The 23,950-nt window shown below is 36.3% G+C and overlaps 1 protein-coding gene across 12 annotated transcripts in view; it reads right to left on the reverse strand.

The window, feature by feature from the left end:
• The window catches only part of LOC117174281 (thyroid adenoma-associated protein), a 398,068-nt gene that overhangs the window by 205,868 nt on the left and 168,250 nt on the right, over positions 1-23,950 (reverse strand). For 11 of the 12 annotated variants that reach the window (XR_004467285.1, XM_033363218.1, XM_033363210.1 and 8 more), the window contains one exon: positions 7,508-7,789. The exons of the other annotated variant lie outside the window; for it this stretch is intronic. Coding sequence is in view for 10 of the 11 variants with exons in the window: in XM_033363218.1 (XP_033219109.1) it covers positions 7,508-7,789 (282 nt within the window). In the remaining variant the exon portion in view is untranslated. The remainder of the gene's footprint in view (positions 1-7,507; positions 7,790-23,950) is intronic. 12 annotated transcript variants of the gene reach the window in all.

The following is a 23,950-nucleotide window of genomic DNA, read 5'->3' on the forward strand; positions in this document are numbered from 1 at the left end:
AAAAATTCTAGTAAAATTGATTTTTTGACAAAGTAGTATCTACGTGGGTTGATTTTTGACGTTAAGTGTTGAAGCCCAAACATCGTAGCATGTATTTTCGAGGAGCCCAAAAACCAGAGAATGTGTTTCCATTGAAAAATTAAGGAAAAATTTATTTACAGACAAAGTTGTATTTACGTAGTAGAGAGGGGTTGATTTTTGACGTTAAGGGTTGATGCCCAAAAATCGTATCGGGTATTTTCGAGGAGCCCAAAAATCAGAGACTTTATTCAAGCTCTAAAATTTAATAAAATTTATGTTTTGACAATTTCATATCTGCGTGTTACAATGGGGTTAATTTTTTACTGTAAGGGTTGGAGCCCAAAAATCGAAGTGGGTATTTTCTGGGAGCCCAAAAAAAGCCCAAAAATATCCCGTTAATGAATAACTGAAAATTTTCAATTTTTTGAAGGGGGTTGATTTTGGAAGTTAAGGGTTGGTTTGGGGAAAATTTTTTTGCGGATTTCAAGAGCCCAAAAAAGCCCAAAATTCTAGTGTAATTGAATTTTTATTATTTAGTGATTTAAAGAAGTGGAGGTGCTGGGTTAATGTAAGCTGGAACCTCCACAAGAAAATCGATTGTTTGAAAAAAGTAAAGTAGCCCAAAAATTTTTATTGCAGCCCAAAAAAGCCCAAAATTCTGATCTATGAAAAATTAAAAAATTTGATTGTGGAGGCGCTAGCTTAATGTACCTGCCACCGAGGCTCTGAACATTATTATTATTATTATTATTATTATTACTATTATTATTATTATTATTATTATTATTATTATTATTATTATTATACAATATTATATTAAAAACAAAAAATTAATGATTAGATAAAAAAATTTAAAAAAAAAACAATTTTTAAAATAAAAGAAGGGTTGTCTCATAAAAGAGGCCCTTAATTTTAAATCAATATTATAAGAGATAAATATAAAGACGGAAAGTCAATGTGAATAACAGAGTCAGAGTTTAAAAATTCCACAGAAACACTATAAACATGGTGTAAAGCATATAGATATTCAATGCAAAAAACTAAGAAAATAAATAAAGAAAGGCGAAAGTCCGATATCACGTTTGACGCGAAGATGACTGACTGAACAAATTGAAAGCGAATTACGAAAATCCAAACAAGAAAAACAGAATGTGATGAAAGAATCGGTAAAATAGAATGAAACTTTATCAACAACGAAAATTAAATTCTTGTAAATGGCTAGTAAACGTAAGGAAATAAATTATTATCATATCGGAGATTAACAGTATTTGGTACTTTGTAGATAAAAAAGTTTTCAATTATTATTCTACGAGCTTTATTGTTTTCCATTGATAAAAAATTGTAAAAAAATTTGAGAAGCTATTAGTTGGTTTGTAAATGGTCTTGATTTTTTGTTTCTTTAGAACTTGTTCAATTTTTTCCGATAAACCTTTTATGGGAGGATAAACTGTGAAATCGACATAAGATTTTTGTATTGTATTTAGAAGCAAATTCAGTATTATATAAATGCTCTGGTCGTTACTTAAATTTTAACTCTTTTCATCCTATTTACCCAAATATAAATTTGGTCAAAGGCCTTTCTTATAGAATTCTTAGCATTTCAGATCCAGAATTTAGAATGAAAAACATTAATTTAATCAGAGATACTTTAAAAGATAATGGTTTCAAAAGCTATTTAATCAAAAAGTGTTTAAAGCAAGAAACTTTCCGAATATAGAACACTGAATTTGCTTCTGAATCAAATAAAAATTAAAAAAATATATTATGTTGATTTCAGAGTTTGCCCTTTATTGAATATTGTGGTTTGAATAAGAACGATACAAGCTTTTACGATAAACGAGATGTTTATTCCAAGATATGTTGTAAACAACTTTTCTTGTAAAAACGAGTCAAGTAAGTCCCCGTCACGACAGCGCAAGGTAGCCATGATAGTCGCGCATGGTTTGGAGGGTTGTCTACGGTCGGTAGAGTACCATCTCTGATGATATAACAGATTTCTTTAAAATAAAAACTTTCAATATCCTCCCTACTTGAGAACTTTACAAACATTTTGAAGAATGTATAAGATCAACTCGTTCAATGGTTACACACCTCGAAACACTTTGTCTTGTTTAGCATTCCAAGGCGACCATGGAAATAAGAAAAACGCTTGTGAAACGCTGGATTTTTCACCAACCGAGTCGCGCTTTGATTGTCGATAAACAACGGAGTCGCGTCAATCTGCTCACAAGACAAATCATTAAAAATTTGACGCAACCCGACAGCCTCGCGTGTGGCTAATGCCGCCGCCGCATACTCAGCCTCGGTATTGCTTAGTATGACAGTTTTCTATCTTCAATAGCACCAAGTGACAATCCCACTACACACAAAAAATGCAAAACCAGATGTCGAACATTGAGTGACGACACCCCCCACGAAATCCGAATCGGCAAAAACTTAACAGCTCTCCAATGACTTGAGTCGAGGTGTTCAAGATATTTACTAACTTTGTTTACGGCGTAAGAGATATCCGGGCGCGAAACCACGGCGAGAAACATTAAGAACCCTACCACCTCGCGATAGGGTACATTCTCGATTTCTTTTTCACCATAATTTTTACACAAATTCTAGTTTGGGTCCGCTGGCACGCATACGAGATTCACACTTTGCTTTCTGAATTTACTTACAATTTTTGATGCACAGGAACTCTGGTGAATGAACTTTTTCTCTGGTTCCTGTCACGCTCGAATTCAATCCCGACAAAACAAGGCGAGTCACCGAGCTTTACTTCGAACGACTCGCTTAAAGCATTTGTTACATTCTTTAGCGATTCTTGTGACCTTCACGCAGCCAGTCCATGGTCTACAAAAAGCGCAACCAAAACTTCTGCGTTTGATATAAATCCGCGAAAAATACACTTTTCACTTACGCATTGCTCGAGCCCTAGTTTTTCAAGAGCATGTGTGAACTGCGCATTCCAACAGCTTGTGACTTGTTTTAAACCATGCGATGCTTTCAATAAACGACACATTTCATTTTCACTTTCAACATCTCGAACTTCTTGTGGCACCTCCATGAAGATCTCCTCCTGAAGTTCCCCGTAGAGGAAGGCAGGTTGATGTCGAAATGCAATAATTTGAAGTCCAGATGTGTGACGAGGGCGAGAAAAAGACGTAGAGAATCATATTGTATCGTGAGAGAAAAAGTCTCCATGTACTCAATACCCTCGACTTGACGAAATCCACGAGCACAGGGCCGGGCCTTGCATCGCACTCATTGCTTTTCCTTCGTCGTCTCGGAGAATTTAAAAAAACCCACTTGGAATCAATCAATTTCATCTCAGGGGTTCGAGAAGCAAATTCTCACGTACAATTCGAGTTATGCGACTTCACCTCATCAACAGCTTTCTTCCATTCACTGGAATTAGGCCGATTAATCGGCTCGTTGTATGAAATTGGTAGATATTCCGCAAAACTTGCCTGGAATTACTCCGGCCTTTTTAAACGACTTCTCTCGCGAAGCCAGTAAGAATCTAGAAAACCCTTCGACTTTTCCCCTCTTGCGTTCATGCAGTTGTCCGTGTCGCTCTCGTTGTCTTGAAATCCCTTCTGCGCGTCGATCCACGCCTCAGCATAATCCTCAATGTTGATAATTACGGTTGGCTCCTTACCGTTTAAGTCTCCACTGCTGTAAAAAATGGACTCTTCATACAAACATTTTGTTGGCATTGTATTCACACATGCATTTTCGTTGAAAGCAATGTCCCTTCATACTAATATCTTTTTGTCGATAGGGTTGTAAATTCTGTAATTGCTCGAGTCACCCTGATATCCGACCATAACGCGTTTCTTCGATTTTGCATAGATTTTTTTAAAAATTGTTCTTAGACATGTACGTATGCCGCACAACCGAAAACTCGTGAATGCTCGACTAGAGGTTTTTCGTTGTTCCAAAACTCAAAATGTGTTTTTTCTGGATTGGAACTAGACAACATCCTATTCTGGAGATACACTACCGTGTTCACTGCTTCGGGTTAAACAGAAATCGGAAAATTTTTGGCTTTTAGAATCGTTTTCGCTGCCTCTACGATTGTGCGTTTCGCTTGTTCCGCCTTCCCATTTTGCTTGGATGTGTAGGTCGCTGAATTCGTCATCTCGATACCCTCCGTCACGAGGAATATTTGCAATTCGGCATTTACGTACTCCAGTCCATTGTCTGAACGAATAATCTTCATTGGATGCCCAAGTTTATTTTTTATCAGCGGAGTGTTGCGAACTCGCGATATTTCTCGACGAATTGATTTTTCGTTCGCATGAAGTACACGAATTTGTACACCGACGCGTCGTCAATGACAACAATCAAGTAACTCACGCCACCTAATAAATTCCACAAACATTGGTCCGCTAACGTCGGAATGAAAACACTCACCAACGTGATATTCTTTACGATCAACCGCGTTAAAAACCTTGATTCCGGAGAAAGGGTTGTTTGTGACCATTCGTTTTATGGTATTGTTTCCAATGTGGCCGAATGTCTGGTGCCGCAATTTCAAGTCAGCCGCCGACTAACTCAAGTTTATTTCAGTCGTGCACTCTTCTAGGATACGTGGGACCACGAAAAACATGCGATAGGTCGCGTTAGCCTGTTTCGTACCTGCACCGATGATATCTCCGCGTCTCGAAAGCACCACGCGATTTTCTGTAAAAATAACGTCGAAACTTCGTTGTGCGCACATCCCGACGGAAGACAAGTTTTTTCGCATGTACCATCATCGCCGATCAGGACACACTTACCTGAGGAAGCCGAAAAGTTTGTAAACCATTTGCGTTTGAAGAAAATGTGCCAGGAGGCATCGCGAGAAGCCATATTTCACTAATATCCATCTTTTCGAATCGTTCGGCTTGCTTGTCGCATGACGTATTTTCCGCTATGTTGGTCACAAGGAATGCGCAACCGTGTGACTGATTTTTATATTCTTCATTTTTTTTTTCTTTTTGTGACATTTCTAGGCACAATGCTTGTTGGGAATTCCTATACCGCATCTTCGTCGACCATCATTCTCGTCTCCTCTTTTAACAAACATTCCTATAGGTTTCTGAGTGTCTCGAGATCAAAATCTACGCTGTTCCACGCAGTTTTCAAAGCGTTGAACCTTGGAGGCAGGCTTGCCAAAATTTTCGCCATTATCGCCAAATCGGAAACGGCTCCTCCGACGTGACTTAACTGCGCCACCATGTTCTGTATTTTTTATACGTGCTGCGATATCGTATCGTTTGACGCCATTTTGCATTCATAAAATCGCTGAGTCATTAGAAGCTTATTTGTTACCGATTTTTGCTCGTGTATTAAAGCTAACTTCGTCCACACCTCGTAGCTGAATTCGCATGTCAAAACGCTTTCGACATGGGATGATTCCATAGTTGACGATATAAAATACATGGCCTTGGCGTCATCTTTTCTACAACATTTTAAAGCATCGTCAATTGGCTTAGGTTTCACTGGCGCTCCATCGACAACATCATCGATACCTTTTGCGATGAGAATCGCTCGCACTTGGAACTTCCAGACTTGATAGTTTGACCCATTACACCTATCCATGTGTCTGGTTGAAATTTAATCCGTCATTTTGCACTTGATGCGGCACTCGCATGTCACGAACTTTCAACGCGTACTTGTTTCGCCTCTCACGAATCACACTTGTCAATTTCTCGATTTTTTTTTTATCACACCTTACCCGCGAATAAGCGATTCCTTCCAACACCACTCAGACGTTGCACTGGGCCCATAACTTATTGAATATTGTGGGTTGAATAAGAACGATACAACTTTTTACGATAAACGAGATGTTTAATCCAAGATATCATGTGTACAACTTCTCTTGCAAAAACGAGTCAAGTAAGTCCCAGTTGGGACAACGCACGGTTGGCATAATAGTCGCTCATGCGGTTTACAAAAGAATTATACAGGGCTGCAAGTTCAAAAAACACAACTTTCAATACCCTTACATGAAAGGCTTATCGGAAAAAATTGAACAAGTTCTAAAGAAACAAAAAATCAAAACCATTTACAAACCAACTAATAGCTTGTCAAAAATGTTTAAAAATCTTAAAAACCCAAAAAGAAAATTTCCGGAGTTATTTATAAATACAATTGCACTGTCTATCCCTTTTCTTGTGTGGGTGAGACTGGTAGACCTATAGAAACCCGTAATCGCAAACACAGGTATTCTATCTCCCATCCTGATTCAGTTGCTCATACTGCTCATGCTAAACATTATATCGATACTGGCCATAATTTTGATTCAGATCATTTTGAGTTTTTATCAATGGAGAACAACAGAGCTCGCAGAAAATAATTCAAAACTTTTTTATCCTCAAAGTACCTAATACTGTTAATCTCCGATATGAAAATAATTTATTTCCTGACGTTTACAAATCCCTTACAAGATTTTAATTTACTTTGCTGATAAAGTTTCATTCTATTTTATCGACTCTTTCATCACATTCTGTTTTTATTGTTTAAATTTTCGTAACTCGCTTTCAGTTTGTTCAGTTAGTCATCTTCGCATCAAACGTGATTTCGGGTTTTCGCCTTTCTTTCTTTATTTACTTAGTTTTTCGTTTTTAATATTTATATGTTTTACGTCGTGTTTATTGTGTTTCTGTGGATTTCTTAAACTCAGATTACAGATAGACCTATTAGTATAACCAGTTGTTTCTGACTTAAGTGATCTCCAAACTTTTAGATAAGCCTAAATTCACGTGAATGTAATACCTAATATCATAAATGATGAAAATGTAAAAAAGCTTGCACCTAGAGTTCACCTCAGATTCGCGACTTACATCTCGTAAAGCCAAAATGGTTGCAGAATGCCTAATCTTCAGTATATTCACAGCGGATCATTCTGAATACAGCACAAATAGCCACAACAGGATAAGGTCCTACCATGGAAATGTTCAGGAAACAAGTCATTTTCTCTGCTACTCATATATATGCCATTGGCCACGATAATGCTCCACCAAAAGCTCCTAGGAATATAAGATTTAATTGTCGAAAACGAGAAGTGCTGAATATAAGCGAACTACATGTTCTCAACAATTGTGTCTGTACCGTGTCAAAAACAATGCGATAAAGTTGCAAGAAGATGCAAACGGCGGTCATCGCTGGGTCGCCCCGTGACATCAGGACGCACAAGTGTTTCGTCGAACAGCCGTGTTGAGTCTATCATACAGTGTAATCACATATCTCGTGGTCGTGAGAAAAGATTGCATCTAGAACTGCACCTTGATTTTGCTGGGAGCAGAAGTCATTTTTTGAAATGACACCGGCTCTCGGTGAACTTCCGCGGTTGTCTATCAGACAAAATCTTTAATTATGTATACATACAAACAATCCGTGTAATTTTAAAAAATAGACTAGAAAAATTTGTGAAAAAATTAACGATATGATACCTATAATTAATATGTACGCTATGAAGGCTCTTATAATGAATTTTACTTATACAAACCTCCCAAATAAACTCTGCCCTATCCTCTGAAGCATTGCCAGGATACAAACGTGAAGCAATCAACAAAATTGGTTGTATATTAGAATTAATTAATTCGTTATCTTCTTTTATGAAATTATATAATTTATCCAACATAAGTGACAATAATCCTGTGTGTGTTTCGAAGAAAGCTTTTCCTGTCATTTTATTATGCACAGTTAAGTTGATATGATCTTTTGTCCTTAAAACCCCAAAAGTTCTAGTTATTAATGTGCCTAATAATAAAGTAGCTGCATTTCGTTCCTGTAAAAAGAGTCGTATTAGTATCTGCAATAAAGTGAAGAGTAAAACGTTACGAAATTAAGTAAAAATATTTGATAGTTTAGGTAGAACTTGGAATAAGAAGATAATGAAAATTAAAGAAGTATTCGCATTTTGAAGGCATAACCTAAAAAAATTTTCCTTAAAATTCTATGCTCGGCCTCCAGCAAAGTCGAGAAACAATTTGTACAAATTTCTTTATACGTAAAAGAATTCTATGAAAATTTACCACTTCCTAATCCATTTCGGTTGAACTATACACGAAGGTGTAGAGTGAGACAAAAATGTATTTTTGAAGTAATCATAACGTAAAAGGAATCACAATTTACGTTTTTTAATGTAGAATTAGAATTAATTTTTTTAATACTTTTATCAGATAATATCTTCAAGTGATGAGAAATTTTAGTAAATTGAATACATTGTTCCAAAGCGGATCGAAGAATACTGCTGTACCAACTTTTTATTAATTTATGATTATATTTACCCTAAAAGAGAATACGCCGAGGACATGGATTTACTAAGTAAATTTTAAAACAATCGATAAATGTACCCTCAAAAAAATTAGTAAATAATCTTATATTGTACAGGTCTTGGTCTATTCTGCCATTACTAAAAGTCCATTATGTTATTTATTCCGTTTTCTAGTGGGCTTATGTGAGACATGAAAATTTCGAAATGTGAAACTTAGGTCAATAATACAGCGTTCACAGGGTCTTTCTGTAACCTGAAGGCTGTTGTTGAACCTGTGATTCAGCTTTCGAGTTTCTTCTTACCCCTCCACCCCCGCAACAAAATGTGCTGTTATGAATGTTGCTTCAATTGATTTTTATGTTAAGGATTGTCGTAAAATAATTGAGTGTGTTGAATGTACAGTAACAGAGTCTCTGAAAAGGAACTGTCGTCAGCTGACGCGGAAGTTTGATCTAAGATGTGTGAGGTGGCAAGGCGAGATGGTGATATTCACACCACTGTAAAAGACTGTAAAATACTACAAAACTAAGTAAATAATATAACTGGCTTGCAGTAGTGGTATAGTGGTTGAGTAGGATCCAGCATACAGCGCATCTTGCAGGCATCTTTTCGCATTGACTTCTGAACAATTTCAGAGAATAACCAAATAAACCAAGACCTGCACATTATGAGATTATTTTCTAATCTTGCTGAGATTGTACTCATCAACTGTTTTACAGTTCACTAACATCTTTATTAATTTCCAATATTTTACAGTCATTTTTATACAACATATAATTACTGGATAATTAACGGTGGCCAATCGAGGGTTTTGCATATATGTGTACAGAAAAAGGTGATTTCGCCTGCGCTTTTTTATTATTTATTTATTACATATCCCTGCTTGAAAAGTAGCTTAGAGATAGCTATGTAATTTGATGAGATTTGAGAAAAACGTGACTGGCTGAAAGTCCACTCACTTTCTGAACAGTCATTGGCTATCAATGTATAAGTAAAATTTCCTTGAAGCTCGTTATTAAAAGAAGGTTTTTTCTTTGACATTTTTTTTGGATTTTGAAACATTAATTTTCGATTAGATGGTAGTTATAAGTATTAGTCATAGGTCACTTGTAGTTAAAAAAGTACCGTTTTTCTTCAATTAAAGTTTTTGAAATATCGAAAAGATAAGAAGATAAAAAAACACAGATAAGATAACAAAGTTGACATTTTTTCGTCTTTTTGGAAGTACCATTTTTTTTAAGATTTTCAGGTTTATCAAAGAAGGTTGATCATCTGTGCTCAAACTATAAAAAAATAATCTCCATCAGAGCAGAATAATCTTCAAAAAATTGATTATTACGTTACAAAAAAATTAATGAACAAAAGTTATTTTCGAGATCGGAAATGTTTGTCTAATTAAAATTCAGAGTTTTGGTATCAAATGTGAGAGAAATAAAAGTTTCATTATTAACAATTGAAAAAAGATACTATCTAGCAACTGCTAAAACAATTTTTATTAGCAAATTGACAGTTTGTCTATTTTCCAGAGAATAGGCTCAATTTTTTACGGAATCAACTAAGAATATGTTTCCAATGGCTCTTTGCTATGACGCTTCCTAAATTTACAAGAATTTAATTAAATTTAAGAAATTTTCATAAACAAATTCAGAGTGTGGCTATTTTTTAACGAATAGGTTCAATTTGTTTACGGAATCACTAAGAATGTCGTTCCGTTGACTTTTTTCTATGAAGCTTTGTAAATTCCCTAGAATTACTAATTATTTAAACAATTTTCCTAAATAAATTCAGAGTTTTTCTATTTTCTGGTTGAAAAGCTCAATTTATTTACAGAATCAATTAATAATTACACAGGCCCACAAAAAAAAGTTCTCTGCATGAGACAGGTGACTAGGCTACCCTTATGGATTTTGAGCCGCTAAATCCGAATACGGCCTCAGAATTTGTCCTACAAGTTTCAGTTTTCCCTAGATTTAAAAAGTAGGAAAAAGCCTAGGGATTTTCTCGTCACGCAGGCATAAAAAATTGTTGACTGCACGAGACAAGTGATGTTACCCTTAAGGATTTTGAGCTGCTAAATCCAAATCTGGCCTCAGAATTCGTCCTAAACGTCTCAGTTTTTCCCTAGATGCAGAAAATTGGGGGAAACCTAGGGCTATTCTGGACATTAGTTTGATAATACCAGTTTACAGAAAAATGAACGTAGTGGTATTATATTCTTACATGTTATAACTCCTTAAGATCAAATTCATACACAAAAATTCCACAGTGTGCTTACCGTTTCCCCTAGCTAGGATAAATATACGGAAACTGAATGTCTTGCGCATGTTATACTGATTTATGAAGCAAAAAAAGAAGAGAAATGCTATTTTCTCTGCAGTTTTGCGCTCTTAATATAAATTTGACCACTACAATTTTCGAGCTTTGACCATTTTCTTCCTAGATGCGAAAAGTAGAGATAAGCCTAGGGATTTTCTGGTCATACAGGGCATAACAAATATTTGCCTGCACGAAACAAGTGACTAGGCTACCCTTATGGATTTTGATCCACTGAATCCAAATCTGGCTTCAGAATTTATCTTACGCGTCTCAGTTTCCCCCGAGATAAAGAAAATAAGGAAAATCCTAGGGACAACTTGCGCGTCATTTTGATAATACCAGTATACGTGAAAATAGGCACATCGATATTATATCCTTAGGTGCATCTAGGGGGAAACTGAGACGTGTCGGAGAAATTCTGATGCCAGATTTTGATTCAGCATCTCAAAATCCATAAGGGTAGCCTAGTCACTTGTCTTGTGCAGACAAATTTTTTGTATGTCCTGTCTGACGAAAAAATCCCTAGGCTTTTCCCTACTGTTTGCATCTAGGGAAAACTGAGACGTGTAGGATAAATGGTGAGGCCATATTCGGATTCAGCGGCTCAAAATCTTTCAGGGTAGCCTAGTCGCTTGTCTCGCGCAGACGTTTTTTTGTGGGCCTGTGTTATTTAAAAAATTTCCATAAATAACTTTAGAGTTTGGCTACTTTTAAGCTAATAGGCATACTTTTTCTTTATAAAACTAAGAATTTCTTTGCAGTGACTCTTCGCTATGATACTTTTGAAGTTTACAACAAGTATTAATTATCTAAAAAACTAATCGTTATTAAACATTATTTCCTTATATTTTCTACTCAAACTCTGGATTTCAATGAGTTAAACATTATCACGTTCGAAAAAAACTTATGTTAATTATTTTGTTTATAACACAAAAAAAATTAATTATTTTTTTCTAAAAAATAAAAACAAACAAATCTTTTTTACCTTTAGAAAACCTTCATTTAGAAAACCTTCATTAGCAAACAACGTACAAATCGAATGAGTAGTGTAAATTAACGTGGCATTTGTCCAACAAAATTTCTTTGTGTCACTCTGCCATCTCAAAGCACCACAGAAAATTGATTTTAAAAATTAAAAAATAATTTACACGCCACATTAATATTAAAAGAAACTTCAAGAGTATGGGGCGATAAGAAAGTATTAACCGGTTTAACTCCGATTTAGAAGACTTTTTATAATTGGGCATTCAAAAAAATATTGCGAATGAACGATTTACAAAACAAAGTTTATATATAAGGATCAGCCTGATATACAAGGTAAAGAGTCGCATAAAAAAGGAACTATGTCCGTTATCGCATTTTCGGCACCAGCTAACAAAAACATCAAAACCAAGGGTAATGAAAAGAAAGAGAGGTATAGAGACCTTACAATAGAGTTGCGACGATTGTACCCAGAATATTCTGTTAAACTAATCGTCCTTATAATCAGCGCTCTTGGAAGTGCCAAGCTTTTACTGGTTAATAGCCTGAAAAGCATCCCAACGTGTCAAAAATATGCTAAAACACTTGCGGGAAAAATGCAGAAGGCGGTCGTCCTTGGGTCGCTCCGTGTTCTCAGTGTGCACGAGACTTTTGCCGGATCGTCGTATTGATTCCCTCACAGACTGTGACCACCTATCTCACGGGCGTGAGACGTGGTTACGGCTGAAATTTTGCCGCGATTTCGCTGGGATCGGGTGCAGTTTTTCAGATGAGTACCCGCTCCTGGAGAAATCCTGCGGTTGTCCTTATGACACCATGAGCCCGCTCCTCTTTTGCCTTACATTATTGCCAATATGTCTAGAACCTCGCCATTCCGACGGGTACTTTTGCGGCAAACCTGCAGATCGAAAGTACAAGGTCACTCATATATTTTACATGGACGATCTGAAGATCTATGCTAAAAACAAAGAGCAACTACATCTAGCTCTAGGGATTGTCGAACGATATACTAAGGAAATTGGAATGGAATTTGGGTTAGACAAATGCGCCAAGGTTTATTTAAAACGAGGAAAACTTAATGGCATCCCTGAAGATCCTAAGCTCGTTGATAGAAGCGCTATACGACACATTTGCGCTGGAGAGACCTATGTATACCTGGGCGTGCCACAGAGCCGCATTCAGGATGTGACATCTATAAAGGATACTCTCCGAAGCAGATACAAACGTCTCATCCGGCAGATTTGATCTTTCGAACTGTCGGCGAAGAACGAAGTATCTGCAACGAACATGCTTGCGGTCCCGGTAGTACTCTATTCATGTGGAGTGGTTCCATGGACGAAGAATAAACTCAGATCCCTTGATATCGGGGCAAGAAAGGTTATGCACATGAACAAAAGCATGCACCTTAAGTCTTCTGTTCCGCGACTGTACATCTCACGCTGTCAAAGTGGTCGAGGAATTCCAACAGGATTATTCTGAGTACAGCACATAGAGTCGCAAATGGAAAAGACCTTTTTTTGAAATGGTCAGGAGACACGAAGAAGTGGGCAAAGAAGCGTTTCTGTGCAAAGCAGCGGAGGAGGCTGCTGAAACACTCGGACTTAACTTCAGTATTAGGGGTGAGCAAAATGCATCAAATCTTATCTATCTCGAGTACTCACCCCTGGAAGCCCGAATTAAGAAAGCACAAGAGAAAAACTTTTGTGAACAGCTCCCCAATAAGAGGATGCACGGTATCTTCCACAGAAATGTAGAGGATCCGTAAATGTCATGTGAGCTAACTTTTGCTTTCCTTAAATCACCCGGATTGAAGTGTGGTACGGAGGGTTTCATTTTGGCAGGCCAAGACGGTGTCATTTCCACCTTAAAATACCGTCGCTACATTTTGAGCCAAGTCGTTCTCGATGATAGCTGCAGGGCGTGCTATGCACACCCCGAGCATTGTGATCACATACTATCTAGTTGTCCAACTCATGCGGGAACGACCTACGTCCAAAGACATAATGCGGCAATAAGAGTGCTTTATTACCATCTCTGTCATTCTTACGGCATTCACCTTAATATCGCTCCTCTAAATGCTCCTAGGAAAATCGAGTCAATTGTCGAGAATGGGAAGTGCCGCTTATACTGGAACTTTATATTCTCGACAATTGTTTCTGTTGCACAGTCGAGGTCTGACATGGTTCTTCTTGACATCGAGTAGCGAACCATGTTCGTTATCGAATTTTCGACAACAGCTGACAAAAACGTAATAGCCAAGGAGAATGAAAAGAAAGAGAGGTATAGAGACCTTATAAGGGACTTAAAACGATTGCACCCGGAATAATCTGTTAAACTAATCGTCCTTATCATCAGCGTTCTTGGAGTTGCCAAGCTTTCACTCGTCAATAGCCTGAAAAGCATCCTTGTGTGTTGACAATATGCTAAAACACATGGGGAAAAAATGCAGAACGCGGTAGTTCTTGAGTCGCTCCCTGTTCTTAGGGTGCATGAAACTTTTGCCGGATCGTCGTATTGATTCCGTTACAGACTGTAACCACCCATCTCACTGATAATAAGCATAACTTTTCTAGATGTAATACGTATAATACTAAAATAAAAACCATTTGAATATTTTAAACAATTTTACTTTTATAACAAAATATACACTTTATTTGATAAGGATTGAGAAAACCAATCAAAATTGTATGATGGTAAAAACTTTCCTTTTCATTATATTGAGTTCTTCATTTTGTTAATTACTTCCAGTACTTTAATAACCTATTTGATTGAATAATATTATGTTTGTGAAATGTTTTCCAATCTTTATGAAATCTTTAAACTTGTATCGTAACTATTGTTACTGAATATTAAAAATAATTTCTTATATCACTTACTATATATTTCTATAAAAAGTTGCACTAAAATTCAGATAATTATGGCATATTTTTTAGAATGAGAGGATCTTACACAAGCGCATCAGCTGGTGCGAACATAGTTTGGTAATGCGCGTCGCCACGTTAAATTGTTTTTCCAAAGTTGAATGCAAATATTTAGATTTGAACAATTATTTTAGCTGCATCGATATTGTCTAATAAAAATTTGAAAAAAATATACGTGCCCCATCTTGACACCCTGCATAAGTGATAACTTTATACTGTTCAAATTTGAGTGTATGTCCTTTGAGCTCTTCCAACATAAAAAATAGTTGAAATACACTTCATATTTACATAACACTTTAGTATTCACACTAAAAATCGCAAAACAATTCACGAACCTGTACAAACCACGACTAAAAAGATCACATGTCGCTATACACTGATATATAATTAAAAGCTTGTCATAAGGACAACTGCGGATAAAATTTCAGCCGTAATCACGTCCTACGACCGTGAGATAGGTGGTTATAATCTATGATGGACTTAATACGATTATCGGGCAAAACACTTGTGTACCCTGAGGATACAGAGCGACCGAAGGCGTCACGTTCTGAGCAAAAAGGCCAGGGTAGGTTGGTAATGGGATAGGTTAGGTAGCTTAAAGTTCGGATTAAGTCAGGGTGATAAAGCCTGACAATTATTTATTGTGGAACCGTTGTTACTTCGTCAATCCTACGGGGATTGTGTGATGTATAAATTCAAAAAGATAAGAATGATACAAGTAGTAAATATTTATTAGAAAAAGAGAGTAAAAGATAAGGTTAAAGCAAATTAAATATCAAAATTTACACTCCCTTTAAATTTCGAGAGGGCAAGAGAAGATTGTTGTGTTGATGATATCCTTGATAAGTTGTAAAATGTCGACGGATTTGTACCGTGTGTTTTCAGTTGATTTTTATTTATACTTAAAACGCCAATAAAACACAATGGATGCAAAAGTTACGCGACTTCATACAAGGCGGTTCTTCGTTAAGGAGTATTTCACATTTTTTCAAAATACTGCGACTTTATCTAAGCGTTTTGTACATCGAAGTTTAAGTTAATAGTACGACTGCTAAAAATGTAAAGAAGACCACCAGGGGTAAGTTTGAGGTTTATATAGGAATAAGCTCCTTGGAAAGTCACGTATAGATCAAGAAAACTCGACGAAGCAAGTACGGATCGAGAAAACTGGACAAGGCACATATCATCAGTCCTATCTAGTTTATTGATTTTGACAGACCACACGTAATTACGTATTGTGGTTAAACTAATGCTTTTACCATTCCAGTATTACGACAAGATTTGAAAATTCAAAATTTTAAGGAAGTAACAAAGGAGAACTGCCTTCTGAATTTTGCCCACAAGTGTCTTAGCATCTTGTTGACACGGTTCGTTTCTCAAAATCAAGGAGAACTCTGACAGGCCTCGAGAGCGCAACAGAAAGAATTGTTGAGAATATGAAGTTCCAGTATATGCGCCACTTCTCATTTTCGATAATTGCCGCATTGTAGCTTTGGATTTATGTCGTTCCCGGATGAGTTGAGCAACTAGATAGTATATGTCTGAGATGTTCGGGGTGTGCATGGCACGCCCTGCAGCTATTATCGGGAATATCTTGGCTCAAAATGTGGCGACAGTATGTTGTCAAGGTGGAAATGATACTGTCTTGACATGCCAAAATGAAACCCTCCGTGCCAGACATCAATCTGGGTGATTCAAGGAAAGAAAAAGCTAGCCCACACGACATTGACTGATCCTCCACATTTCTGTGGAAAATGCCGTGCATCCTCTTATTGAGGAGTTATTCACGGAAGTTTTTCTCTTGTGCTTTCTTAATCCGGGCTTTCAAGAGTGAGTACTCGAGATAGATAGGATTTGATGCATTTTGCTAACCCTAATACTGAAGTTAAGTCTGAGTATTTCAGCAGCCTCCTCCGCTGCTTTGTACAGAAACACTCCTGTCTTCACTTCTTCGCGCTTCCTGACCATTTTAAGAAGAGGGACTCTTCCATTTGTGACTCTATGTGCTGTACCCAGAATAATGCTTTTGTGAAGACATTCAAAACTCAATATTCCGCGACGTTCTTCTCGTTCTTCGTCCACGGAACCACTACAAATGAATAGAGTACTACCGGCATGGCAAGCATGTTCGTTGCAGATACTTTATTCCTAGCCGACAGTTCGGAAGACCAAATTTGCCGACTGAGACGTTTGTACCTGCTTCGGAGAGTATTCTTTATAGATGTTACATCCATTTAAAATAAATGAGTGACCTTATCCTTTCGATTACCACGTTTGCCGTAAAAGAAGACTTCGGAATTGCGAAATGTGATAGATAGTGGCAATAATGTAAGCGAAAGAGGAGGGCTCATGGCGTTACCCTATAGACACCTCTCTGAAGAGTGACGCGGTTAGTTGACACACGATGTTTTCTAGATAAGATAGTAAATCTAGTATTCCAAAGCGGCATTAATCTTTCTATGCAACTCACGATTTGAAGATGAACCTTAAAGCTTTCCAAAAGACAGATGATAAGTCTATGGGAGGTTCAATCGAAAGCTTTACGGTAATCAATCCAGGCCACCAATAGACCGCGCTGGTAGAATGCTGCGTCTTTGTAGACACATCTATCAATGAGCAAGTTCTCCCGACCTCCTGCTACGATTGTCTTTGTGCCACGTTTTTCATACATTTCTTGTGATAGAGGTCCGATTGTCCGAACAATCCTATCATTTAGGATAGCTGTGAAGATCTTATACAGCGTGCTCAGACAAGTTATTGACCTGATACTAATACTTTTTTCACCTCCTCGGAAGTGATGTGTGGGCATTCCTCACGTTTTATAAGGGCATTGTAAAGCTCCTTGAAGCTATTTATGTTCTTTTAGTCTTCTTGCAGTGAATGGCGAACTTCTTAGACTTTTCTAAAAAATGCTTCGACCTGCTCTGATTTGGGCGAATGGTCGACCGTAACTGGACGGTCTTTGAAGAGCCGAGATGGGAGATAGTACCCGTATTCTCTCAAGAATATGCTGCCTGATGGTCTGCAGCTTTGAGTTGTTAAGTGTGTGATAACGGATCCGGAGTTCGCGAGCGAACTTTCGAGTCTTGGCGGTAAAATTCCTGTTAGATGTTATGCAGTCAGTCACTCACTGAATGCGGGATGCATACTGTCTTGCCCAGCCTACCTGTATGGCAAGTTGATGCATTCCTACGTTGGTATTATGATCAACGGTTGGTGTTGTTTTACGATTCGCATCGACCAAAGCTCTCGCTCCATTATACACACAATAATTGATAGTCCAGAGGTCGGATTGTTCGAAAAAATGTCCACGAAGCTCTTCATCCATTTCAGTTAGATCTTTAAGCCTGAGGGAAACCTGGATACTGATACTCTATAAAAAGAAATCTTTTGGCCACAAACAGTTTATTATTGATTATTTATATTGTTTTTATTAAATTGCCAATGTATTTTATTCGTTCAGAAGCTTTTGAACAGTTTTGAGAATAATATCTTTAAAATATTTTCAAAAAACTCAAAACGTGGCTTTTTGAATATTTCGAAATAAAATTTTAAGAGAATATTTGACAAGATTTTAAAACATTGCATAGATTCCAAAATGTTCGAAAATTACTCAAAAATGTCAAGAAAATTTTTCAGATATTTTTACTCGGCTTAAAAGGCATTTGCAAATTAAAAAAAATGTTAAATAATTTTAAAAAATTTTAACTAAAGAATTACCAAGTTTTTAAGGGTCCTAAATATATGTTGAACCGACTTCAGTTTGTTCTCACATTGTGTAAACTCTTGCACAATAGACAAATTTTCATTAAAATTGTCTAGATTATTTTTTTTTTACATATCTGAAATCTTTCAAAATCTTTTTGAATTTTCTAAAGCAAATAAGCAAATATACTTCAAAAATAAATAGTCATTCGAAATTTTTATTTTGTATTCCAAATTGTTTTTCCCTTCAAATCATAATTTATCAAAATTTTTTTTGAAAATTCATCTCGTTTGGTAGGAGCCTAATCTTTTTCTATTAGAATTGCAAATTTTTGGTTTAAATTAAAATCTCGTTCGTTGATCCAACTAGCTTGTGGAAAATAAGTCTGTTTGAATGAATTTAACCATTTTTTGTTCAAAATTAAAATATTTTTTAGTTTTAATATCAACTACAGTCCTTTTTGTTAAAAGTTTAAATTTTTTGTTCAAACTCCATCTTCTAAGTTAAAAGTTGAACTTTGTTAAAAATTCCCGTGCTAGGTTGTAAATATCTCTTTTTTGTCAGGAATTTAATCTTTTTGGTTAAAAATGAATTTTTTTGTTAGAGAACAGAAAAAATTGCAAACAGTGATTATTTGCACAACATAATCCTAATCTTTATATATATATATATATAAAATAATATGAATAAAAATGTCCTTTGTAAATGATTTGTTTTTAAAAATAGTTCAAATATTTAAAACCATATTACGAAAAAGAAGAGTTTTATTAGTTGGTGCTCGATGAACTCTTGGCTGCAGGTTTGAGCATCTCGCTGTAGCAGGGGGCTTTATGGCCAAATCTGCATCTGAAAGTTCTAAACCTCTAACAGCAGCTACTTTCAGTTCAATTAAGCTGCCATAAATTTTTGAGAATCGAAGAAAAGCTGCTACTGGACTGAAATTGCTTATTTACACTCATTTTTGTAATTGCTTCAAAACTGTAAGCTGAAAAATAATGCATTCTTTTCATAAATCTGTTCCCAATATCTTCAAAATACCTCTTGATGATTCCTTGCGCCTGTCAGTTACTTCCTATATCGGACGTACTTTCATTATTTGGTTTTATTTCCTCTTTATTTTCAGTTTCATATTTTGATACACACTTTATACACTAATTTTTCAAGAAATCTCACATTTCTTGACTCTAAGAACTATCTTAAGCTAGGATGCCATAAAATATATTCAGTGTCTGTATGCCCTACCAAGACAGTATTATCGATACATATATTATATTGAGTTACACACGAGTGCTCTAATTGTCCTCTGAATGGTCTTGTTGAATCTTTCCGATACTCTATCAAGTTCTAGGGTATACGGAGGACTCATATACGGTTCCATCTTTTTGTTTGCCATAACCTTAGTCAATTTTCCGCCAGTGTACTCAGTACCTCTGTTTGGCCTAACATAGAAAACTTCTGCATTTTTACCTAATAGATTTCAAGCAGAAAACTAATACCTTTCAAAAGCTTGACCTGCTTCATCTTTCGATTTCAGAAACTCGCTATAAGGCCCGATGTCACGTACACATACAGGCAAGAAAGTGATAGAACAATGTAGCGTCACGCAAACTACCCCTACATTCGCAACTTTTCGCCTACTAGTCCAGACGCCAACCCCATTTCCGTCGGATCGGCGAGGTCCATTCGATTTTTTTGTTCTTATGTAAAATCATCTCCTGATTCCAAAACTGTGTAGCAGAACTCTTAATTAACGTGTAAAATAATTCTATAATAAACACTGTTTCTCTAACGTTAATAATTTGCAAGATAGCAGAGCTTTTGTTATCGCGTTACAACAAATAGTCATTTTTCATTGAGCGAGTTACTTTTTGAGACAAAACTCCTGCAAGAAACTATACTCACATACTTGATAAATAAAAGTTTATCCGAAATGATAATTAAATTGTTTAAATTTATGCAAATTGGGATTATTGTTTAATTTGCTCACTTTGAGTAAGGACCCACACAATTGTTTAAATTTTGAGATCCCATCTCTGCTTCTGCTTGTGCTAGAAAGGCGGGATGAAATCTGAAAATTTTCAAAAATGACTACGAATTCAGCCATGTCAATTAATTTATTGTTTTCTTATCCCTTAAAAAGTTATTAAAATCTATTTTCTTCTGGAGGATGAAACTAGGCCTATTAGTAAGGCAGTTAGCTTGGAAGTAGGCCGAGGCGCGCACATGGCAGGTAGGCCCTAGACCCAAAGGCGTAGGCGCCGTCGATCCTATGCAAGGGTTACGGAGGCACACTGAAGCTGTATCACAGATTTCTAAAACTTAAAAACTACAGACTCACTCTTTACACACAAAAAAAAATTTATCTTACTTTGTAGACCTCTAAAGATCTGTTCATCAGGTCATCTGAAATGTAGAAACAAAGCACGCCACTCAGACGGGACACTCATGCACGCCGCACAGGTTCGAACTCCTGCTCGATGTCGGCATCGTCCTGATCAGCGGACCTCCGCACTCCTCATAGTTTTACTGCCTATTAATCAAGCTGAACCACCTTCCTCTTTTCCGTAGACGAAACTACGCTCTGCTACCACGTAGGAGTCGTAGCGCTTGGTGGTTCAACAACTTTTGCATTGACACTCGATGGGAGGGAATTAATAATTATATAAAAAAAATGTAATTAAAAATTGATTGCAAAAATATGTTTAAAAATACTTGATAACAATAATATTATAATAGTATTATTAATGAAAATAATATGAACCCCTAAATAACGATTAGTTAAACTAGAGCAATTCACGGCACGGCAGCCGGTCGCAAGATCTCTCTTCTACATCCAATAGCAATATTATCCCAATTTTTTAAACTAGGTGATTTTAAAGGGAAAAAATCAAGCTTTCGTTTAAAAAAGTTTTAAACAAATTTAACGGGTCGCAATTAGGGCAGAAATACCATATCCCTCGTATCTTCAACTTTTCTTTCAACTGCCAACCAAACTCTGTAACCTTTGGATTCTTCTGAGTATTATAAAAATATGCAGTCACGTGTGCGTTGCTTGTGCTTTCCACGTGTCTTGTATAGGAAGTGACCTCTGCTTCAAAAAGTCTTCAAACGCTTGATACTTGGCAATTTTGCATAACATATTTCGAATGGTATTTCTCCATTTGATTCCCTAGAAGGATACCTGTAAATCAGATAGTTCGTCGTTGCCACAGCTTATGCGAAAAATATCGCGGAAGACTATATTCTAACGAGACACTTCATCCCGTCGCGAATAGGGTTTGGTTCCTTCTTTCCAAGACACCGTTCTGTTCCACGAATGGCATCATATATTTCGCATCATCATCAGATTGTGTGCAAGTTGAGCCAAAGAAATCGATATCAAATGTTTCTTTAAGGCCTGTTACAAGTATAACAACTGATCAAGTCAGCCCTCAGATCAATATTTTTTCACTCATATGAGAACATGTTAATAAATATTAAAGGATCGTTTGTGGCTGTGCAAAGAGTTGGGGGAAGAAAAAAGTTAATTTATGAAAATAACGATTATCGACGGACACTTCTTTCTCTGTCGGTAATCATGCAATCTGTATTACGCACAGACCCGTAGAAGTTCGAAGTTGTCTAATCGCTGCGATAGTGCTGCTTAGACACAGCTGATACATATGTCAGACCAAATTTGTTTATTTTCATTTTAAGTGCAAACATTAGTTTTTGCATTATTTGCGCATAATGTTTGTGAGCTTTTTTTGTTGTTTTGCCCCACTTTGATAAATATAAAACTCATAACTAGCCCACTGACAACATTGGAAATTGATCTTAGGGGTTTACAGCACGGTCGGTATTTCTCCAAAATAGTAATAAAAAACTTTTTTCATCATTCTATTTATTTAGGACCAGAGACACATTCCTGCATGCCTTATATTTAGCGTTCCAAATTTTTAACACAATATCTCATTCCGTGTGGACGTAATTTAGGAAAGAAAAGTACCGATCTTACTTCCACTTGTATTTTCTTCGAAATTTTTTTTCTTCAAAATTTCCAGCGGAACAAAGCAGAAACATGGGCTTTATTACATCCTCTTTCACTTCCCATCTTTCAGAGCGATACCTCATTTCGTTTAGACGTAAGTTGGGAAAGAAAAATTGAAGACCATGTTTGGCCACGTGAGCCTCTCGTCACATGGCCTTAAATCACTATAATTTAAGAGCCAAAGTATTTTCTACCATAACTCCAATTTCGAAGATTCCTTTTTTTCGAATTATCTTGAATGTCGTACAAACCGTCGATCCTCTTGAAAAGCACTTTTTCACTCATCTTGAATCACAGACTCATGCTTTCTGAACATTACCTTCTTCTAAATTCAATGATTTATCTTCATTTCCATTGGTAATTAGTTTCTTAACTTTTCTTCTCGATTTTTTCTTTCAATGCTGACTCTTCGTTCATGATAGTAGCAAGGAAACCTATTTCCTCCACGTTACCAGCCTTTTCTGACGAATTTCAATACTTCACTGTGCAGTCAGTAATTTTGTGTGACACTTGAACAAAAAAGAGTTGTTTTCTTGATTACCGCAATGTTTCTTTTTTCCGTTCTTCTCAAATTTTTGAGCATTTCCACCTTTGATGCTACTTTCAAACATTTCATCAGAGGAGGCAGCATTTTTCTTTGATTTTCTTGCATCACTTTCTTCCATGATTTAGTTTTTCAACGACTTCAGCTCGGAAAGATCAGCAAGCGATTCTATTATAAATTTAAAGTTTTCGAAGCTTGATGGGAAGATATATTGTTCATCTAAATTACTTGGAGCTTGTGCATATCAATGCCTTCTATCATCCTGTGTAGAGTCAACTTCTCCTGAAGGGTTCCCATCCTTGCTTAACCTTTAGACTCATATACGTTGTACAATTTCCCATAGACTTCGTGCGATGTATTGCAATCTTTTATCTGTTTGAGCTCTGATGGATTAATGGCTAAAATGAAATCCTTGTTTTTTAAACTTGAAGCGTCCAAGTACAAAGCTTCTTTTCCACAATGCTTTGATGCGTGCTGAGCATGAGGAACTTATTTTAAACAAAATAGTACTTCAACCTCACGTCTTTCCGAACACACTTTAGATATTCTTCGAAATATGTAAGTTTTCGAACACAACTTGCAGCGATATGGGCCCATAACATATTTGAACTAGGTGAATCGTATTCGATTATCGACATTAATAAATAACATTAGTAACTCGTAAAAGCATAAACATATTATAACTTCAAGATAACTTGATGATGAAGCAAAAATACTCAAGTGACAAGCTGACAAGGTCGACAGAATGAACTATAAGTGCAGAAATTGTTAAAAGCAAATCATTTGTAGGACTAAACTCAATAATAAGAAATGAAATATCAAATAATAGTGATAGAGACTCAAATCTGTACATTATTGTGATTAATATAACATATATTCGACATAATGAAGCTAAAAATAATAACAGAAAAAGCCTACGAAAGCAAACTTCAAAAGTTTCCCGCACACATGAAAGGAGGAGGGTCAATAAGGCTACTGTTTAGGTCATCTGCTCATTAGTTTCAAAAGTTTTTTTCTTTTCTTTTATTCATCTAACTAGGTCTCATAAGTCTTTTAAGGTTTTTTCCGAAACTGATTTGATTTTAAGAAATATGTATTTTCAAGTTGGTAATTTACCTGGGTTTTCTCACTTTCGTTCAAATCATGTTAGGTTCCACATTGTTAGTATTGCTCG

Source organism: Belonocnema kinseyi, chromosome 6 (assembly GCF_010883055.1).
Source record: "Belonocnema kinseyi isolate 2016_QV_RU_SX_M_011 chromosome 6, B_treatae_v1, whole genome shotgun sequence".
Taxonomy (NCBI): domain Eukaryota; kingdom Metazoa; phylum Arthropoda; class Insecta; order Hymenoptera; family Cynipidae; genus Belonocnema; species Belonocnema kinseyi.